This window comes from Ammodytes marinus (assembly GCF_949987685.1).
Source record: "Ammodytes marinus genome assembly, chromosome: 1".
Classification (NCBI taxonomy): domain Eukaryota; kingdom Metazoa; phylum Chordata; class Actinopteri; order Uranoscopiformes; family Ammodytidae; genus Ammodytes; species Ammodytes marinus.
The window spans coordinates 22,271,668-22,290,374 of record NC_137230.1 but is presented as its reverse complement, the minus strand read 5'-3'; the positions used below and the strand labels follow the sequence as shown (position 1 = coordinate 22,290,374).

The window sequence follows — 18,707 nt, the reverse complement described above, 5'->3', positions numbered from 1 at the left end:
AATTGGCATTTATGTTTGTTTTGTGTTGAGGAAAGTTCTATTCCCATCGTCGGTCCATGGAAATATGATATTTTTTGTGTGCTGTAATTATTTGTGTCTTCACTGAAAGCTGCAGTAGACCTTTAACTAATATTCCTAAACATGATTTACTGACATTTTGTTTTGTTGCATATTGTGTTCCGGTGTCTTGACTGATGGTTTTTCGTGAGCAAATTTAAAATTGACAGGAAATTGATTATTGAAATGTATAGTCTGATTGTCCCTTCATTGCCATACTAACTTGGGTTGTTGTTGTCATTGGGAAGGGCCGTTCATTGAACTGTTCAGTGTTGTCTTTTACCTCAGGCTTGGGTTGGATAGATGCCTGTCGCAGTCCATAATTAAGGTTTTACGCATCAGTGATTTCATTGTGTCATGCTAGTTTTTGTTGGAGGCTGCTGTTCAGTCACCTTCTTCCTAATCGGTTTTCTGCAGGGAGTCAGGCGACAGAGGTCAAATGTGTTTTCCCTCTGTGCCACATGGGGAGCTTCCTGTGGTGCTCCTCTTTTGTGAGTCATATGAGCCCACTGAGGAAGAGATTTCCCTAAAGGTGCTGTCAGAGAAAAGAACCCTGCTGCTGCTGGTTCAAAACTTAGGCAATGACGATATCAGTCTACTCTAGTTGTTTACTCATTGAAAAGGGAACACAGTGGCCCTCTAACTCACCTACATCTGTCATTTATGCCTAACAGCACATATGTTTCATAGGTCTCATTGTGGTATTGAGGAGGGGAAACTTGTGTATCTCTTGTTTGCTTTATTTATGCTACAGGAAACATGCAGGCTCACAGCAGCTGTTAATTTGTTACAGTGACAGCCCTTTGGAGATACGTGACTCGCTTATATGCTATGTGAAAGCATTTGGGTGCTTATGAACTGAAAGGGTGGGATCCTCCCAAGCACAGTCCAGCAAGAGATGGTGCTGCTTTGCATGTTTCTACAGTATGCCTGCAACATTTGTGGAACCTGCCTCTTCTGTTTGACTCAAAACTATGGAGTTGACCTGGTGGAGGGCAAACTACTGGATTTGGGATCGAGCCTCTAGAGCCTGTTAGAGGTCAAAACCCATTGAAGATAGAGTTAAAGTTATGAATAGTAACCCTAGAACTATGGGTGGTACAATCAGAGCCCTCTAACCTTTGCACCCAGTTTCTTTTTCGAGGTGCTGACTTTGTACATGCCATTTTATGACCACTTCTATAACCTGTAGGCCTGTGGGGTGGCTGGCCAAACCAGAACATGCACATTTCCGTCCGGAGCTCCGTAACATAAACCTGGGTAAACCTGTAGAGCCTGGCTGAGAGCTGCTTTTGAGCTCAGAGGAATAGGCTTACCAGGGTTACTATGCGTAACCTTACATGTAATATAAACAAATAACAAAGAGAGACAACTTAAACCTGAAATAATTAAAGCATGGGAGCCAGAGAAATTAATGAAAAGGTAACTAACATATACTTAATATCACTAATATATTTTGCGTCCTCTGAGGAATAAAAATAAAAATCGTAACTGTTTTTACCTAAATAGATAAAAAGTAAATTGCGTAACTGAATATTTTTAGCAGGCAATTGCAGTATAATGGCTTAGTGTTGTTGTGAAAACTCTTGTTTTTTTCCCATTTTAAAAGGTGATCACAGTATCTCTCGGTGAGATACATACTGCAACTGTAAGTACAATACAATCAGATAAATAATTTGAAAATATAGATCTTCTTTATCTATGGAGTGGATGTTGTTCAGTAGCTTTATAAATGTATGAAGCCAACAAAAATAAAATGTGCAAAGTAGTTCTCTTAGTGCAGTACATTAGCACTTCCTTAGAGATGATCAAATGTGCAACTATTAAGTGGCTGCAAGAACTGCTGCTTCCTGAAGCCACACTGATATGACCGAATGGGAAACCAGGTGATCTACTAGCACTGTATAATCCTGCACCAACCAATCCAAAACTGTGTAGCCTGCAGACAAAGAACACAAACCAAAACATGTTTTTCGTCAGGTAACATTTCCACGCATGCACACAGAAAGACTTTCTCCTTTTGTCTGAAGGGGGACAAGACTAACAAGATAAAATGGACGTTTAGTTGTGTCGCTTGCACAACTTAATCATACAAAGGGGAACGGAAATTAGATTGCCCTTTATCTGAAAAATCAGATCAGAAGGTTTTCACTGTCTAAAAGAGAAGCAGTTTCTCCAGAACCCACTTCAGAATAATGAAAAACTGGTTCAGTGATGGCACCGCGAGCATTCTTTGGGGGACGAGCAGGATGCAGCACGGCACTCACTTCCGGTTCTACCATATAGCACACAGTAAGCCATTCTCGATAGGTTCTACATGTCCAGTGAAGGAACAGCCTTAGAACTTGCTGTTGAACATACTGTATGTAACAGTATAAAAAGTCAGTGATCAGGCCAAACCCATGTATTATCTCCATTGAGTCTGCATTGCCCAGAGTGGGAGTTGGAAGGCGACCATCACCAGCAGTAGGGAGGGTCCGCGGGAAAGCGACTTGCCCGCGGCTGCTGCTGCACGTTCATCACTTCTGTCGGCTCCGACCACAGGAGCCTCTGTTCCAAAGAAGATAAACTCTGTAGTGCAGCCGTCAGAGCAGCCGCTGCCACTGCCAGAGGTACTGCCCTCATCACCTGCAGCAACACAGTCAAGCAAATTCAAATTACGGTAACATAAAAAAGATAAGCACCTTGAATTTCTATGGCAGTGAGGAAGTGAAAAAAAAAATAATATAGACATCGGGAGCTCACTCTGCTTTGGTTCAATTCAAACAGTTGCAGTCACTTATTTTAGTTTGTTAAATATTTTCTTGGATGATCGCTGGCATTACGATCTACCTAAATTTCCGTACAAAGACTACTGTACATAGGTAAGTGATTGCATCACCATCATAACGTGTTAAGGTTTGCTGCTCAATTTGACTGGCTTCAGTTTAGAAGTAGTAATTTGCTGGTTCAAGCTGTACAATTCCATTTAGTACAAAACTAGGCCAAGCACTGTTTGTAAGGTCAAAAGCTCGACAAAAAACTATTTGCAACAAAGTTACCAGAACTGATTGTTTCTGTGGCTTTTCAGTTTTTTGTTTTCAGCTTACTGGGGCTACTCTTTAATATGGATTGTCCTTTGAAGTTCCTAAAGTTTATTGAGCTACTTCTATATTGCAACTGCTGGGTTAGCACTTGTTGGAAACAAATTCCCAGGTCTAAATAACTGTGATGGAAAAAGATTGATCCAAAAACCTAAAAGTAAAGACTTCACACGGTAATCAATATGAAATATTTCAAAAATAATGAAATATGCTGAGATTTTAAATCGGAAAGACTTTCTTCAATGAGATATAAGCATTTAATTGCTGATTTGGCCTACCCTAATACCTGATACACAATAGTTTTTAATTTATTTATTATACAGTTATTTTTCTGATTTGTGTAATGACAATGGATGAATGAATTAATCACAATTGACACAGTGGACAAGTAAGCTAGCTTGGTCGCTAAACTGTTTATAATTCGGCATAAATAAATAACAGCGGATGCTGTAACAAAGCTAATAAGATAGGATACCTTCCTCTTTTTATGTCAAAGTTCACCATAGACTTCAGTGTGAAAGCTTTAATTTGATTAAAAAAGGCTAAAAGTGTGGATTTTTTCATGTATGTATGTTCCAAGTATGTTCCACTGACAAAGTACATTTTACATGAATGAGTTTTATTTAGCCTGCTCCCGTCAGATATTAAGCAATGCAACAATTTAAGTTGCTCCAGCAACGGGGTGTCTATTATAGAGGAATACACTTATAACAGAAAAACAACCGTAACAGCAACAGAAATAGAGATGAGGTTTTAAAGTTTTTGTGTCGAGTGGTTCAAATTGAAACCAACATGTGGCCAATGCAATCAATACAAAATTACTTTGATCTCAATATTTTAATTATAACTATATTCTTGTCTCCACCTGCGTTGTTTCCATATACCCAAGAGATTGGAGAACTTACTAGAGTCCTGGAAGTAGATGTCATTTCCATTGTAGGCGTTCTTTAACTTGTTGGTCATCACACGGAGAGCCATGATCTGCTGCCGAATCAGTGTGTCAGGCCTGGTGATATCCACATCCACCTCAGGGTTGTTCACCTGGTTGGTTAGACCCTCCTTCACCACTTCCGGGAAATAGCTGGACACAATCAGACGGCAATAAGTTGAATCACCTAGTATGTGGTATCCCTAGAAGCATTAAAATGGCCATTAATGGCACATTTTTCTGTATTTTAAAAATTCTGTTCAGAATATAGGGTTTTGTGCATATGTATAGGGTTTTGTAGACATGGAAGTTGTCCATTTTAGCTTGATGTCACTGTGGTTCGCTGTCCAAAAGCTGTGAAAAATAAAGACGTACAGTCTCTACAAATCATTTAAATCAGGGTATCTAGCATTTACATGGCGGGCAATCTGCTTCATGGTGGCTGACGGAGCTCAACCAATTGACAAAAGCACAAGCAAATGAGGAAATGTCTTCACCTCTTTGACAGCACACACCTCACATTTAAAACGAAAATAGAAGCAAATGAATAAAACATGCTTATTTATGCTGCATTATGTATCTGTGGTGAATGTGTCTCTCGTTTTGCTCGTGTTTTATTTATGTGCAGTGATTTTTTTTGTCGGATGGAGCATATGTGTTGAGCACTGAGGATGTTGTCTTCATTTTTTTTTTGTATTTTTGTTTTCCACTGCTGTGCATTGTGGTCTATGTCATCAAGACAATCCAGTCAAATGACATGTATTAAAGAGACCATCAATTTGTCGTCACTTGCTAGGGTGGTTGCATTGTGTCTTTCTTACTGAAGTGTGTTTTGACAAGGACTGTGCATCCTTGATGGAATTCTGGAACAAATGTATATCTCATGATCTTGAATAACAGGCTGATAACTCACAGACTAGACCAACTGAAATAATACAGAATTCTAGGAGCTACTCTTTTCAATGACGGCTACTTATATCAGACAAAACATGCACGTGTAATCAGGCTTAATGGTCTATTTCATGTTTGGGGCAGTGCCTCCTTGATATAAGCAGACCCCGTTCACATTCCCCTTGCACACAATGACTCATTTTGGTCTTTTTTGTAACATGATGATTCAAAAACAATTACATTAAAAAATAAACTACATATGAAAGGCAAGATATACTCAAAAGTAAGGAGTTTATCATGAAAAGACTGAAGTAACTGCAGTGTTGTTTACATTTTATTATCTCTGGGCGATCATTGAACCTACCAGATTTAGAGCGATTCTTAAAAAATGGTTCTGGCAGGAACAAGAAAATTAACATGTCTATTATTGCACCATCTGGTGATTCTGTTACTTGGAGTGGGCCAAAGTGATGGGGTGATATATTTTCTCTGCCAGCGTGCTTGGTTCACCGTCACAGAAAACAACCCGCCGTCCAATCTACTGTACGGCTCCATGATACTACACATGCTGCAGTGAGTGTAATAGGTGTTCGAAATTCCAAAGTCTTCTGGGGAATTAGAGCCTCAGAGCTTATATAGAAATGATCCATTTAAGGACTAGCCATTGTACTTACTGAGAGAGTGTTAATCTGGGAACAATAAAGTGTGGTGTATTTTTATTCTCTGGCAGGCACAATGTGATATCTTATCCGTAGAGTAGGGAGACTTTGCTGTGGTTTTAAAGAGTATAGCAGAAGTCTTCACCTGCCCTTGGTGTGGCTGTTCCAGCACTGCTCCTCATCAGACTCGCTGAGCTCGCCCTTAGCACAGATGTCATCAGGCAGGTTGGACCAGAACCTCTTGGACTCCTTCAGCTTCTCTTTGATGTCTTTCACCTGCCATGGGGGCAAAACAAAGAACATACATTCTGTAAGTTTGATAGTTTTGTATTTTAAAGGCTGATAAGTGATGTGAGAAGTGAATTGACCAACAAAGTGCCCATTAAATTAAAAAAAACAACTTAAATAGTTCTGATAATTACTAGGAAATTGATACCACTACTGCAAAACATCTCAGAAAAAACTTTATTGGGAAAAGAAGACAAATATTCAAAGAAGCAGTTCGATTATTTGTTATGACACTGCTGCTATATAAAGCTCTAGTGATGTATGCTCTAGTAAGAAAAATAAATGAAAAAAAAAAACAGATTACAAAAAAGCTTTCAACATTTCCATCTCTGTGTACAAGTGTTGTTTGGAACATTCATAAAGCAGTAGAACATTTTTGAAGTTGCACAACCCCTTCTGTTCATTTATTATACTGTTGGACTGCCCAGAGTTATTTTGCTTTCCATTTTGATGTGTCCACTACTTCCATCCAAATTGTGTTCATCTCTGATTCATAACAGACAGACTTGGGGGTCTCGAATTTGATATTTGGGAATCAGCGGTTACCCCCTGACTGATTCCATCTGGACTCAGCAAGAAGTTAGAGCGAGTGACCAGCAAAAATAACTGAACATGAGGGCTAAAGCTGTACATGAGCACAGTCTGTTGCTTTTGCCACTTTAATAATGTTGGTTACAGTCATTAAGACAGATAATACAATCATTTTACAGGATACAGCATTACAACTCAGATCCTGCTCAAGATTTTTAAACTTAAAGAAGTACTGAAACATTTTGGTAAATACGGTTATTCCTTTCCTTACTGAGAGATATTTGACAAGATTGTTATACCACTTGAATCCCAGCAGCCTGTTTGTCTTGCGTGGCTCCGTCTAAAATAAACTAAATATGCCTGCCTGCAAATCTCCCTCAAACAGGATCACGGTCAGAGTAACTACGTGGAATCTCCGTTGATTGCCTGGCAGTGGCACACCAGAAAGTCTCTATAGCTACTCCTAGTCAAGAAATATTCCAGCTAATTACAACATGTGAAAACAAAATGTATCGCTGTACACATTAAGTGATATTTAAGGAGGTTTAATTCAGCTGACAGGTAGATATTACTTCTGTATATTGTCTTTATTGTATGCAAAAGCTAACTAGCTGCAGGCTGTAGTAGCGTCATACTTCATAGCTACATTGTGTTTTTTCCCCTTGATTGACTCAGCGACTAAGATTAGACAACATACAACAGCACACGAAAAAAGGTTAAAAACCTCAAAAGAAACAAACGATAAGAAACCCTCCACAGATATTGTAACCTTCATCCATAAAACAAAATGAATCCACAAACCGAGCCGTATGTTAGACAGGTGATGTATTCATCGTGTGTGGGAGTATAGAAGCTAGTGTTCCAATATATTTGTTGGCAACAAAGAGCAATGTTGATGGGTCAGGACCTTCTCTGTGAAATTCTATTGCTTCCAACAGTGTTGAATTTTTTTTTTCCTGTAAATTGTTTTGGACTGGAACCAATTTCAACTGCTGAATTCTTCAAGGCTCTGAAAAGAATAGACTGCAAAATATCTGTCTCATACAATTTATACTCTTATATTTCAAAAACAAGGTCTGATTTAATGCAAAGCCCAACACCTGCAGTCTAAATCCTAGTTAAACTACGGCTTTTTTGCCGAAGTATACGACTTTTGGATTGATATATTTGACGTTATCTTTAGAGAAAAAAAAAACAATCACAAATAATGATAGCTATGTACTGTATGTTTAGACATGATTAAGCTGTAGGCACAGTACTCCGGCAGTAACTTCGACAGAATAAAACTAAGAGAAGTTTAAAAAAAACACAAGGAATTAAACACCAACCACTGCAAACTCCAAATCCCTTTTAATTAACTGGCGGGGAGTGACTGACACGGGTTCACAGCAATTACCTCCGATTCTCTCAAGTGTGCCACCTCTAAATAGATGTGAGATTAACACCTGCTCTGTCTCTGTACTTTATAAGGTAACTGTATTAGAAATGTGTGCATGGACTACTTTATATACTTATTCACATACATCATTCACACACCGAATGTTAGATCAGCTTTCATATATTATTCACAGGTAGTAAATATTACAGATACAATAATTAAATATCCATATAATAAACAAAAAAAAACGTAATGCAGAGTCCAGTGTTACACCTGAAATTATTTCTTATAAATAAAACAATGTGTATTTTATTTCAAACAGAAGTAAACTAAAGTAGCCTCTCATTCTTGGAGCTTGTTTTATCTTTTACATTACCTCCTTGAGTTCGCTTAACTCTAGAACTATGCCAAAATAAGGAGCAGTTTTGTTCTGTTACCACAAGATAGATAGTCAGCCTTATTATTACAGGAAAGTAAAATAAAAAAACGTTTTATTTTGGTTTAGTTTAGCATAATCATTTATAGGTAAATACAAGCAACCAAGTGATTATATGGTGTATTGTTCGGATTCTTAACCATATTTGTTCTACTTGTACAGAAGAAAGGAGTTCAGTTGAGATATGCGGCACTATTTTGGGTAACGAGTTTGGCTTGGAGTGCAAACTTCCCCAAACCGAAAAGGAGCCGGACAGAGACATTACCATAAACTGTGATATACTGTTGTAGTCTTTTGTTTCCCACACAGTGGATCTGTCAGTCCTGAACAGGGACCTTTGTTTGACCTGGTACGCTTACAAAATAATTAAGTAAGTCCATGTAAGACTGATGTGCTAATGACATACAATAACTCCCACTCCTGCCAAATACACACCACTTGTGTGAAAAAACAATGCTTGAAAGACATACTGTGGCTAGTTACAGTTGCTAACCCATGAATAGACAATTGCTAGTCAGTGGATGGGATTAGCGACAGCGAGTTGAAGTTCTTTTGTTTAAATATATATTTACTGAATTTTACAAATATGCAGTAGTTGTTACAAATTGAGAACTTAGTCAACATACATGTATCCAGAGAATAATACAAATCTGTAAATCAAAGGTGAGCTCTAAATGTTAAAGCAGTTTGCTTTTTGGTTGCCGGTCAGTTGAAGTTCATTTTCATTTTTTTCATTTTCCTTTATTTAACCTCGAAAGATCAATTGAGGGGTGACCCTCTTTTACAATGACGTCGAGTTTGTACAGATACACAATATACAATGAGAATACATAACAAGTTTACACACACACACACACACACACACACACACACACACACACACACACACACACAGACAACAACAATTTAAAACATTCAGATCAATTGAATGAGAGACAATAGCCTAATTAAAACAGTTACAAGTGTAGAGGGGCTGATTCAAAATAATAATTTTAAATTGGTTAACAGTTATGAGTGTATTTATTCTAATTGTATGTTGTAGGCTGTTCCGGAGTCAGGGGCACTATGGCTAAAAGCGGTTTTACCAAGTTCTGGGACTGATGGCTCTGCTATTTGAGGCTGGAGAAAGAGCAGGAGCTCTCAGGATCAGATTATCTTTACCATGCCTGAGGTAATAACCTAGTGAGCGGCAACATTTCATTTTTTTTGTCTTTGGCTTCAGGCCGCAGTAGCTCATGGTTCATTAAATAAAGCTCCAGCTGAAAAGAGTAAACTACTCAAACAGTATAAATGATATGGTCTTCTTGAGGGTGCACTGGATTTGAGAAGTTATATAACTCCTTCTCATTATTAGTTAATGGCGTTACATTTCTGTGCCAGCTGTTGTTCTGAAAATGATCCATCACTGAGGAATTAATTCATGAAAAGGTAAGAAAGGGAGAGGTCAACCGTGTGTTTATCTAATTAAAAAACCTTTACATTCATAAAGGATCACTCACCCCTATCCCAACTACATGGCATGCTGGACAGGGTGAGTGAGTCATGTGACTAATTGATTCCATTGGATTCATATTTTATTGGATTCTTTTTCCCTGTGCCAATTTATAACTTATATTATTTGACTTCTTATACCGGATGGCAAAATATATATTGTTACATTAATACCGAATCTCTTACAATCCTAATAGAGAGAGTACATTTATAATCACACACACACACACACACACACACACACACACACACACACACACACACACACACACACACACACACACACACACACACACACACACACACACACACACACACACACACACACACACACACACACACACACACACACACACACACACACACACACACACACACACACACACACACACTTCCCTCATCAAATCCTTGTCATATTAATGCATAGAGTAAGGCCTCGGGTCTTAACAAGACATGAAAGGGCCTGTACCAACAGGATGCCACTGCAGGAGACTACCCTCACATTTGATGTGGTAATCCTGTCATGGAGACACCAAAGCTGGTTAGGTTTAACACACGCTGGTGTCGCTCTGATTCCCAATGGCCCACAGCACCCTGGCCATGACAACAAATATGGATCAGATCAAAATCTGCTCAGTTATTTTATTTGAACTTCAACATTTAAACACAGAATCATGGCATGGATTGGTCCAATATGACAACTAAAGTGTGGATCCTGGGAGGAAAGATGGACAACCATAAATACATATAAATGTATATTTATTAATACTTAAATCCAATTATTCTTTCATGGAATTTATGCAGATGAAAGTACAGCATGCAGTGTGTTCCATTTATGTAACATAATCCATAATAGTCCACATACACTGTGTCAAGAATTCAACATAGTGGCATGGGTGGTCCCAATATAACCAGTCCCCATCCTTACTGAAGGAGGCTAACAGGGTCTTTGATGTGTTGAGGCTCGTCTGCACAGTGCTTTCCTGTCAGGGTGTTCCCTTAGCTTTCGTATCAAAAGTCTCACTCACAAGGTAGTGGAGCTATATCCAGACACACACACACACACACACACACACACACACACACACACACACACACACACACACACACACACACACACACACACACACACACACACACACACACACACACACACACACACACACACACACACACACACACACACACACACACACACACACACACACACACACACACACACACACACACACACACACACACACACACACACACACACACACACAGTAATGCATATAAACTACAGCACATCGACACATACACCCGTTCACTGTCCAGAATGAGATTATAATCAGATGCCAGTTTATTAGGTCCACCTAGCTAAAACTGATGCCATCCATTACAACTACAGCTCGCGTAAGTGTAAACTATACAGCCATCTTAGGGCACACTCACACTATGCCATCTTTACCGTGCCCGAGTACATTTGCACCCTAAAGTCTAGATCGTTTGGCTAGTGTGAGTAGGCCATCCGTACACTTCAGTGAGATATATGCACGAGATCCTTGCAAGATAAATGGTTAAACACATTTCTAAACTAAGAATGAAGGCTGAGATTCACAATTGTCCATACATTGTGTGTTTAAATAGCAAAAGTAAAAAAAAAATACAATTGCAACGTTACCATTTTAATCTATTATGTTCTTCCCTATACTGTATTTATGGCCTGGAATAACATTTTAGTGTTTTAAGTGTTATCCCAACGTGCCTCCCTATGGGTTTACTCAGTCTTAGAAGTGGTGTCAAATGGTTGTTGATCTATCAGAGCATGCAGGGCACCCTCTAGCAATGTAAGCTAATGTCAGTCCAGTAACATTAATTAGGATTTCACAGGTCAGTTCCACCTGCTTTGTTTTTAAATAACATACAGTTGAATCAAGTTGGCAGTGATCTAACCTCATGGAAATATTGATCAAGTCGGACAGAACCAACTGGCAAGCTTCAAATCCAGCTTTTCTTTTAAATCTAGTTTGGGTTGTTTTGATAAGCTTTGAACACATGTCCTATCTTATATGAATGCACATATTTTCTGTCTATCTGACTGCCTGGCTGGCTGTCACTGTTGCAGAGGTGCAAATAGAGTGGGAGGAAAGCTCGCTGAAGCAAGGACTAAACACTGTGATTGGTTCCTGCTCGGGTATCTGCTCACAACAGTGATTCACTGCCCAAGAACACATTGGCCATCAACACGTCCCATCCTAATCGTTTACACAAAAACAATGTGATCCACTATGACTCACTGAAAGGGAAGCATTTATTACACCTACCGCCAGTCAGTCCTGTCAAATAACAAATAGGAACAGGAGATGGCAACGTTTTAAAAATTAAAGAAACTATTACAAACAGGTTGATTTTAAAAATGTTTTTTTAAATGAAGAGCATATTGTGGCAAAGCCCACGCCCCCCATGAAATTATCTCAAAATGTGTTCAAGCTCATGTTGATATAAATGCCTTGAACATGGCTTGGCAACACTTTACAATAAGGGTACATTACAGTAATTAACTTATTTGTCAGCTTGTCAGCTTTCTCTCCCAGTGGAAACTCAAATCATCTCTTACCTTATTCACTTCATTAATTTACTCCCTCAGCAAACGTTTCACAATGTAAACCTAAAAAAATGTCTCCCTTTCTGTTTCTGAAATAATTGAATGTTGCAAACCTGGATGTTATTTACTAAAAATCTAAAATTTGCTTAGTCTAATGATGAATGAGCACACTATTAACTAACTGTTAATAACTTAGCACTAACCATTAGTTGATGGTTAATAGGCATTACCTACACATTAACTAACTATTAATAGCATGAACTAAGCATAACAGTTAACTAATGTACTCTAAGTGTTATCAGGGAGGGATTCAATAGCACAAACCATTATCCTCTTTGCATTCTTGTGTCTTTTTAAAAGAGATGGTACTCCTGGATTGTAACTGATAAGGAATATGGTTTCATTTACCGGAATATAATGTTTCTAACTGAGGAATCACTGATAATCGGAGCTGATGGCCTGGATGAGGTGAGGAGAGGGGATGCTTTCGGCTCACCAAAGCACTCAGCGACATCATTTTCAAACTGCTCTTATATGGAAAGAAAATATAGGAGCGGGGGGGCAAGTTAATATCTGCACACAGAGATATCTTGGAGCTCAAGAGCCTGCAACTCTCTGGCCGTTTCATTGAGCATATTACATATGTTTCGCAGCTAGATTTTCACAGATGAATGAGTTTGGAGAGGCAGCCCTGCTGCTATCAACTTGAAGCAGGAGGAAGACAGTGCTGACCATTTTCTTTTCAAATAGATAAGAGCAGTTATCACAACCAGATTGACCTATGGCTGACATGGGAGAGTAAAAGCTTTGGTCAGTTTGTTGACGGAGGGAGGGTTTCTTTTATCAAAATAAATTATTAAAGGAGCAGTTTGAAGGCATTTACATTTCAAACTGCTTGTGTTTCTGCATCCATTCAAAGTGATGTGGCATTATAGGTGAAATAACACACCACTATTTTTTGCTGATGCAGACCCAAGGATTTAGATGCAAATTAGTTTTCATTGAATGTCTCAATATGTCCAAGGGGATGTAATTGCAGTCGTCATGTGCACAGCAAATGCACCTGTTTATTTCGGCTAAAACTCTCACAACAGGTCGACTGGTTAATCATGCAACATTTTTTCCTGATCATGTGCACACCTAATTATGTAAATAGTGGAGGTTCTGTAACCATCACAATACATTCTACACATCTGTTAATCATATCACCAGCCTGGAAGTATAGTTAATATGCTGCTTGCAACCTGTACCCATGACAACTGCTTTACTCATTAACCTTCATGATTTCAGCACCATATGCGTCTACACTCATTATCCCCCTAATTATATTTGCATTAAAAGCCATAAAAGGATATTCCCATATTACACCACATTTATTGTAGGACCTTTTAATAGGCTAACAGTTCAGTCATATATCTTCAGACATGCAGCTTAGATGGGAGCACAACAATTAGAAATGTGATGAACTTACATTTGTGCAAAACAACAAATCTAATCAGTGCATTATTTAAGCTTGCTGTTTTTACAAAGTGTGAATGCAAACATATTGAAAGCACTTTTATTGACTACTTACTGTAGATTAGATTCAAAGTGTGTTGCTGATTTTCACCTTTTTACCGTTTAAAACCTGTGTACACTGTGAAATACCATCAAAGTAGATCATGAAATGGTAGACCTCGAATATGTAAAAATGTTATACATACTGTCTATACTGTGTGAACTCAAATAGACTTTTGTTGTGGTTATTTAAATGAAATTCCTTATTGGGAATTAAAACATTTACGCAGCATTTGCATTTGACTTTGATTTGGCTTGTTGTTTAAACAATAATATACAAATAAATCAGCTTTGCTTTGCCTTGTCTGCCTTACTTAATTCCTTTATGATCTACTTCTATGTTCCATGGTATTTCTCAAAAATTAGTAATAATCTGTTGAATGCAAATCCTATCTATTTAGCCTTCATGATTGATTGATTGATTGTCTTTATTTCGAACATGCAAGCAATAAAAAAACAAGTTTGAATATTAATAGATTAATAAAAAAAAAAAAAAAACAGACACACTTTTTACATGCTCGAAAGGGGGTAGGAGGAAGTAAAAAAACGTATCTAGTCCCACCCCTTAACAGATCAATTTGGCTTGGATAGGTTATGTTATTAACATGTCAGTATAATAAAAAGCTATAATAATGCATATATATATATATATATATATATATATATATATGCATATAATAATAATATAATAATAAACCTAAAAAAATGTCTCCCTTTCTGTTTCTGAAAGGGAGACATTTTTTATATATATGAATACCGAATAATTGTGTGTATATATAGATATATATATCTATATATATTTATAAATAATCAATATAATCACATACAAATATTATAAACAATTAAATATATATATATATATATACTATAAACAATTTATATTACATTATAAATACCTATACATGTATATTGTAAGTTAATATATACATATTATAAATACAAATACCATGTATATTACAAAACTACAGTCTACATATGTCCATGTTACAAAGGCTTTTCTATATTTCTGTACTTTTTGAAGATGATGTCTTTATATTTGTTTTTGAACTGTCTTATGTTTTGGGTTTTCTGTACTTCCACACTTAACTTATTCCACAATTTAACTCCGTAGATGCTGACACAAAAGCTCTTTTTCGGTGTGCGTATGTGGTGGAGCTTGAAGTTCAGCTGTCCCCTTAACTTATAACGTCCCTTCCTTTCAGAAAACATTGCCTGTATGTGTTTTGGTAGCATGTTATTTCTGGTGTAAATATTGTGAATAAAACATACATATAAAATGAACTGTTGTAGAGGAAAGTTTAGATAAAATATATGCACCCCTCCCCCTTTACAAGTGGTTGGAAGTAAAAGCTGTAAAGATGTTGTTGAAGAACTCCAAATCTGTAAATAATTCATTATGCAGGCAGAAAATCAAAGATGTGTAACTAAAGGGTCAAAGCTGTGATACAGACTCGAATAGGTCCAAGGATGAACGACAGGCAAACAACATTTTAAACTTTCATAAGGTAGCCCAACATTGATTCTTCAATAGATTTGAATTGATTTTGAGAAATTTCCACAATGGGATAAAGTTCAAATATCATGAAGAGAAAAAATGAATATTTGAGAATAGATTGTTTAAATATGTACATATATGCCCATACTGTTGCTGTTTCCAACTAAATGAATGTGCCTGATAGAAAGATTTATTAATCTTATATTAATATTGTATGAGGTGTCTGTACATACAATAGGTACACAGTTTTTTTTAAAGTACCGTATTTATTTAAAAAAAAAAGTTTTAGGTGAGATGAAGTAGTTACTAAAAAAAAACTGTAGTAGGTAATGCATAACTATATTTACTAAAGACAAATAAACAATACCTATAGTGGGTAATGCATAACTATGTAGTAGTTTCTAGTTGTAGGTAATGCTTTCATATTCACACAGTTGTTACTCAAAAATATAAGGCTACTACTGAGCAGTTTTAGTACAGCCCATTCATGGTAAACAAACCATGACCTGACTAATGTAAGCACAGATGGAAGTGTCATACATAGCTGGTTTTGTTTCCATCCCAAGGGTAAACACGGCGTTTGGGGAAAAAGGCATTTGAAACAGATGCTTCTCGTTAAGGATCAGTTCCTAAAGCAACTTTGAAAGTAAGTTTGTAACGGTTTTGATAAATAAAGAAAACCTTCAAAATGAATGTATGCATTAACACCTGGACTCCAAAGGTAAAAAAAAAACATAAAGGTTGTTCAGCAAATGACATTGGGGTGTATCAAACGTTACACACCAATATTGAACCCCCAAACCCTTAAATGATAAAAAATATTCTGTTGCACATCTTCTTAAATGCATGGAATAAACTAGTTAACATCCCTTGCATGTTCGTGATTTGATTTGCATTGAACTATTGAGTCAGGCAACTATAAATGTCAAAAATTCAAATGTATTCATGTGTTCGGTCATAAATTGACTGGCATAAAGTCCAGGGCTACATACTCAACCCCCTATAGCAGGAATGAGCAGGAATGGAAATGAATGGATCATTTATATTGGGTATCGATTGACCTGGGCTGGTTATAGGTGGAAAAACAACATATTTGAGTGTCAAACCCAAACATCACACAGTGACCCTGCATGACTAACAAATCCTCTGTAATTTCCACCAAACCCTTAACTTCCCATAAAGCAGAATCCTTATGCAGAAAGGTGAGACAGAATAGACCCAGCACAAATATTATACAGTAGAACAGACCCATTATATAAATGGAGCAGAAACTATAGCACTGTTGGAAAGAATATCTGTGTTGCTCAATCTCAACCAATACTTCCTTGATAAATATGTGACGATACGATAGTGTGCAGGATCACTAAAAGTCTAGCTTATTCTAGGTCACATGGATAGGAAAGACCTCATGGTATCGCAGATTGAACCATTCTTTCTGCACTGGTGAATTTAAATTGTAGAAACCAAGGCTAAGAGGTGTTTTAAAAGAGTAGGGAAATCTGCAAAGGGAAGCGAAAAGTCTGTTTCCTTGTTCTGCTCAAAGCAGTTGGGTTAGCTTAATTCAGACACAATGGCCCTGCATATTGTTCATTTGGTGCTTTGAATAATGCACTAAATAGGATTTCCTTGGACACACTGTGGTTCATTTCAGCTTGTCTGCCTATACCGTAGTGCCTTCCCAAATAGAGAAGTTGTTCAGCTCACACAGCCTCGGCTGTGTTACACCTTTGGGTGGATGCGCTAACCACAGTATGTCATCGGAAACAGTAGTGCCTGGTGATGAGCATCCAGGCAGGAGCTGAGGCAGATTCCAGTACATACTGTGGCTTGCTGGCAGCATCTACTGACAAGCTGCTCGGAGATTAAAGCAGCCAGGTTTGGTGGCCCACTTTGGACCCAAATTTAGCTTGAGGTGGAAAATTAGACTTTACACTGCAGCCAAAGAGAATATGGTGCCGAGCAGGTAGCGGTAGCGATAGGTAGTGTTGCACTATTTTTAATTATTGTGGGGATCTAGCCAATTAACTGTCTTTAAAGAAAGGTGTCTATTTGTACCTAGTAGATATCCCAAGGACACAATAATCTTCCACTCACTCCATGACTACTAACTCAGTCTAGTAAATCTAGTAACTAGGTTAAGTAATCGGACTGTCTCCCGGACAGCACACAGGAAATGCTTACAGTATAGTCTGGGCATTGCATCACAATACAAACTGGCCATATTGTTGTTATATTGAAGTGATAATTGAACGTGATGTAACTTTTTACTTGTGCATATATTGTGACATTTGTATTTCTTTTTGTCATACGTAAAAGTAGGAAATGTTTAATGAAACAGAATAGAATGTAAATACTCCTCTGACCAGAGGATGGGGGAGGACCATAGGGTCACAGGAAGTAATAGGGGGAAGGACCTTATATGGCCATACAGTAGCAAGGAGTAGAGGGAGGGGGCTACCGGGGTTCCCCCAAACAGCTGTGCCTTTTTCACTCCTCCTTCCCCCAAGTCTCATTGGTTTTCAGTTCACTATATAAGAGCCTGTTTTGAAGCAGGACAGGGCTTTTTTGGGAGATGATAGGGCTTTTTGATGCTTTTTTGAGGCTTCTTTGGGCCGCTTTTTTGTGTGTTACTCTCTGTTCCAGCAGACTCTATCTGTCTCTTTAACCATGGAGGCAGAAGAAAAACTTAGAAAAACTTTGTGAGTCCAAAATACTCCAAAGTACTTAGAGGTAAAGTCTTTTAAAAACACATCTGTGAACCTCTTGACACTAAGAATGACTTGATCAAGAATTTTTTAGAACTAGAAAAACGGACTGAGATGCAGGGGGTTAGATGGACACTAATGGTTATATGGGGCCCGTAGCACTGGGACTTGTACGCGCTAGTGCGTACCGCCATGTGTATAGTGTCTGTTTAACTCACTGTAACATTTCTGCAAAGGGATAGACTGATATTGATGGTCATATGGAGCCCGTAGCACTGGGACTTGTACGCGCTAGTGTAATTCATTAAGTTTTGTAGCGCGGTGAACGATATGTACAGGCACGTAAGTGTTTGGATATTGTTTCAAGAGTTACAACAAATTTAGAAACGAGAACCAAGTCAAACTAACTCTATTAAATGAGTTATAGGCATACACCCTCTTTTCTTTTCCTTTCTGGTCCATTTTATGTATTATCTATACTCTCTTGTATTTTGTAAATAAAATCCCTTAAATGTTGAAAGCCTCAGTTGTGAATTAGTTTATAACTGGAACAGCAGGACCTTAGGTATAGTGTTTTTTCTTCAAAGAGATGGTTTTCGTCCCCGGGGAGGTAAGTTCAGT

The 18,707-nt window shown here is 37.8% G+C and overlaps 1 protein-coding gene across 1 annotated transcript in view; it reads right to left on the bottom strand.

The window, feature by feature from the left end:
* Positions 1-2,464: 2,464 nt before the first annotated feature.
* Positions 2,465-18,707, bottom strand: part of LOC307255586 (glypican-6-like) — a gene marked incomplete at both ends in the record, with an annotated part of 122,993 nt that continues 106,750 nt past the window's right edge. The window contains 3 exons of the mRNA XM_080034283.1: positions 2,465-2,685; positions 4,046-4,221; positions 5,764-5,894. Of these exons, the coding sequence (XP_079890409.1) occupies positions 2,465-2,685; positions 4,046-4,221; positions 5,764-5,894 (528 nt within the window). The remainder of the gene's footprint in view (positions 2,686-4,045; positions 4,222-5,763; positions 5,895-18,707) is intronic.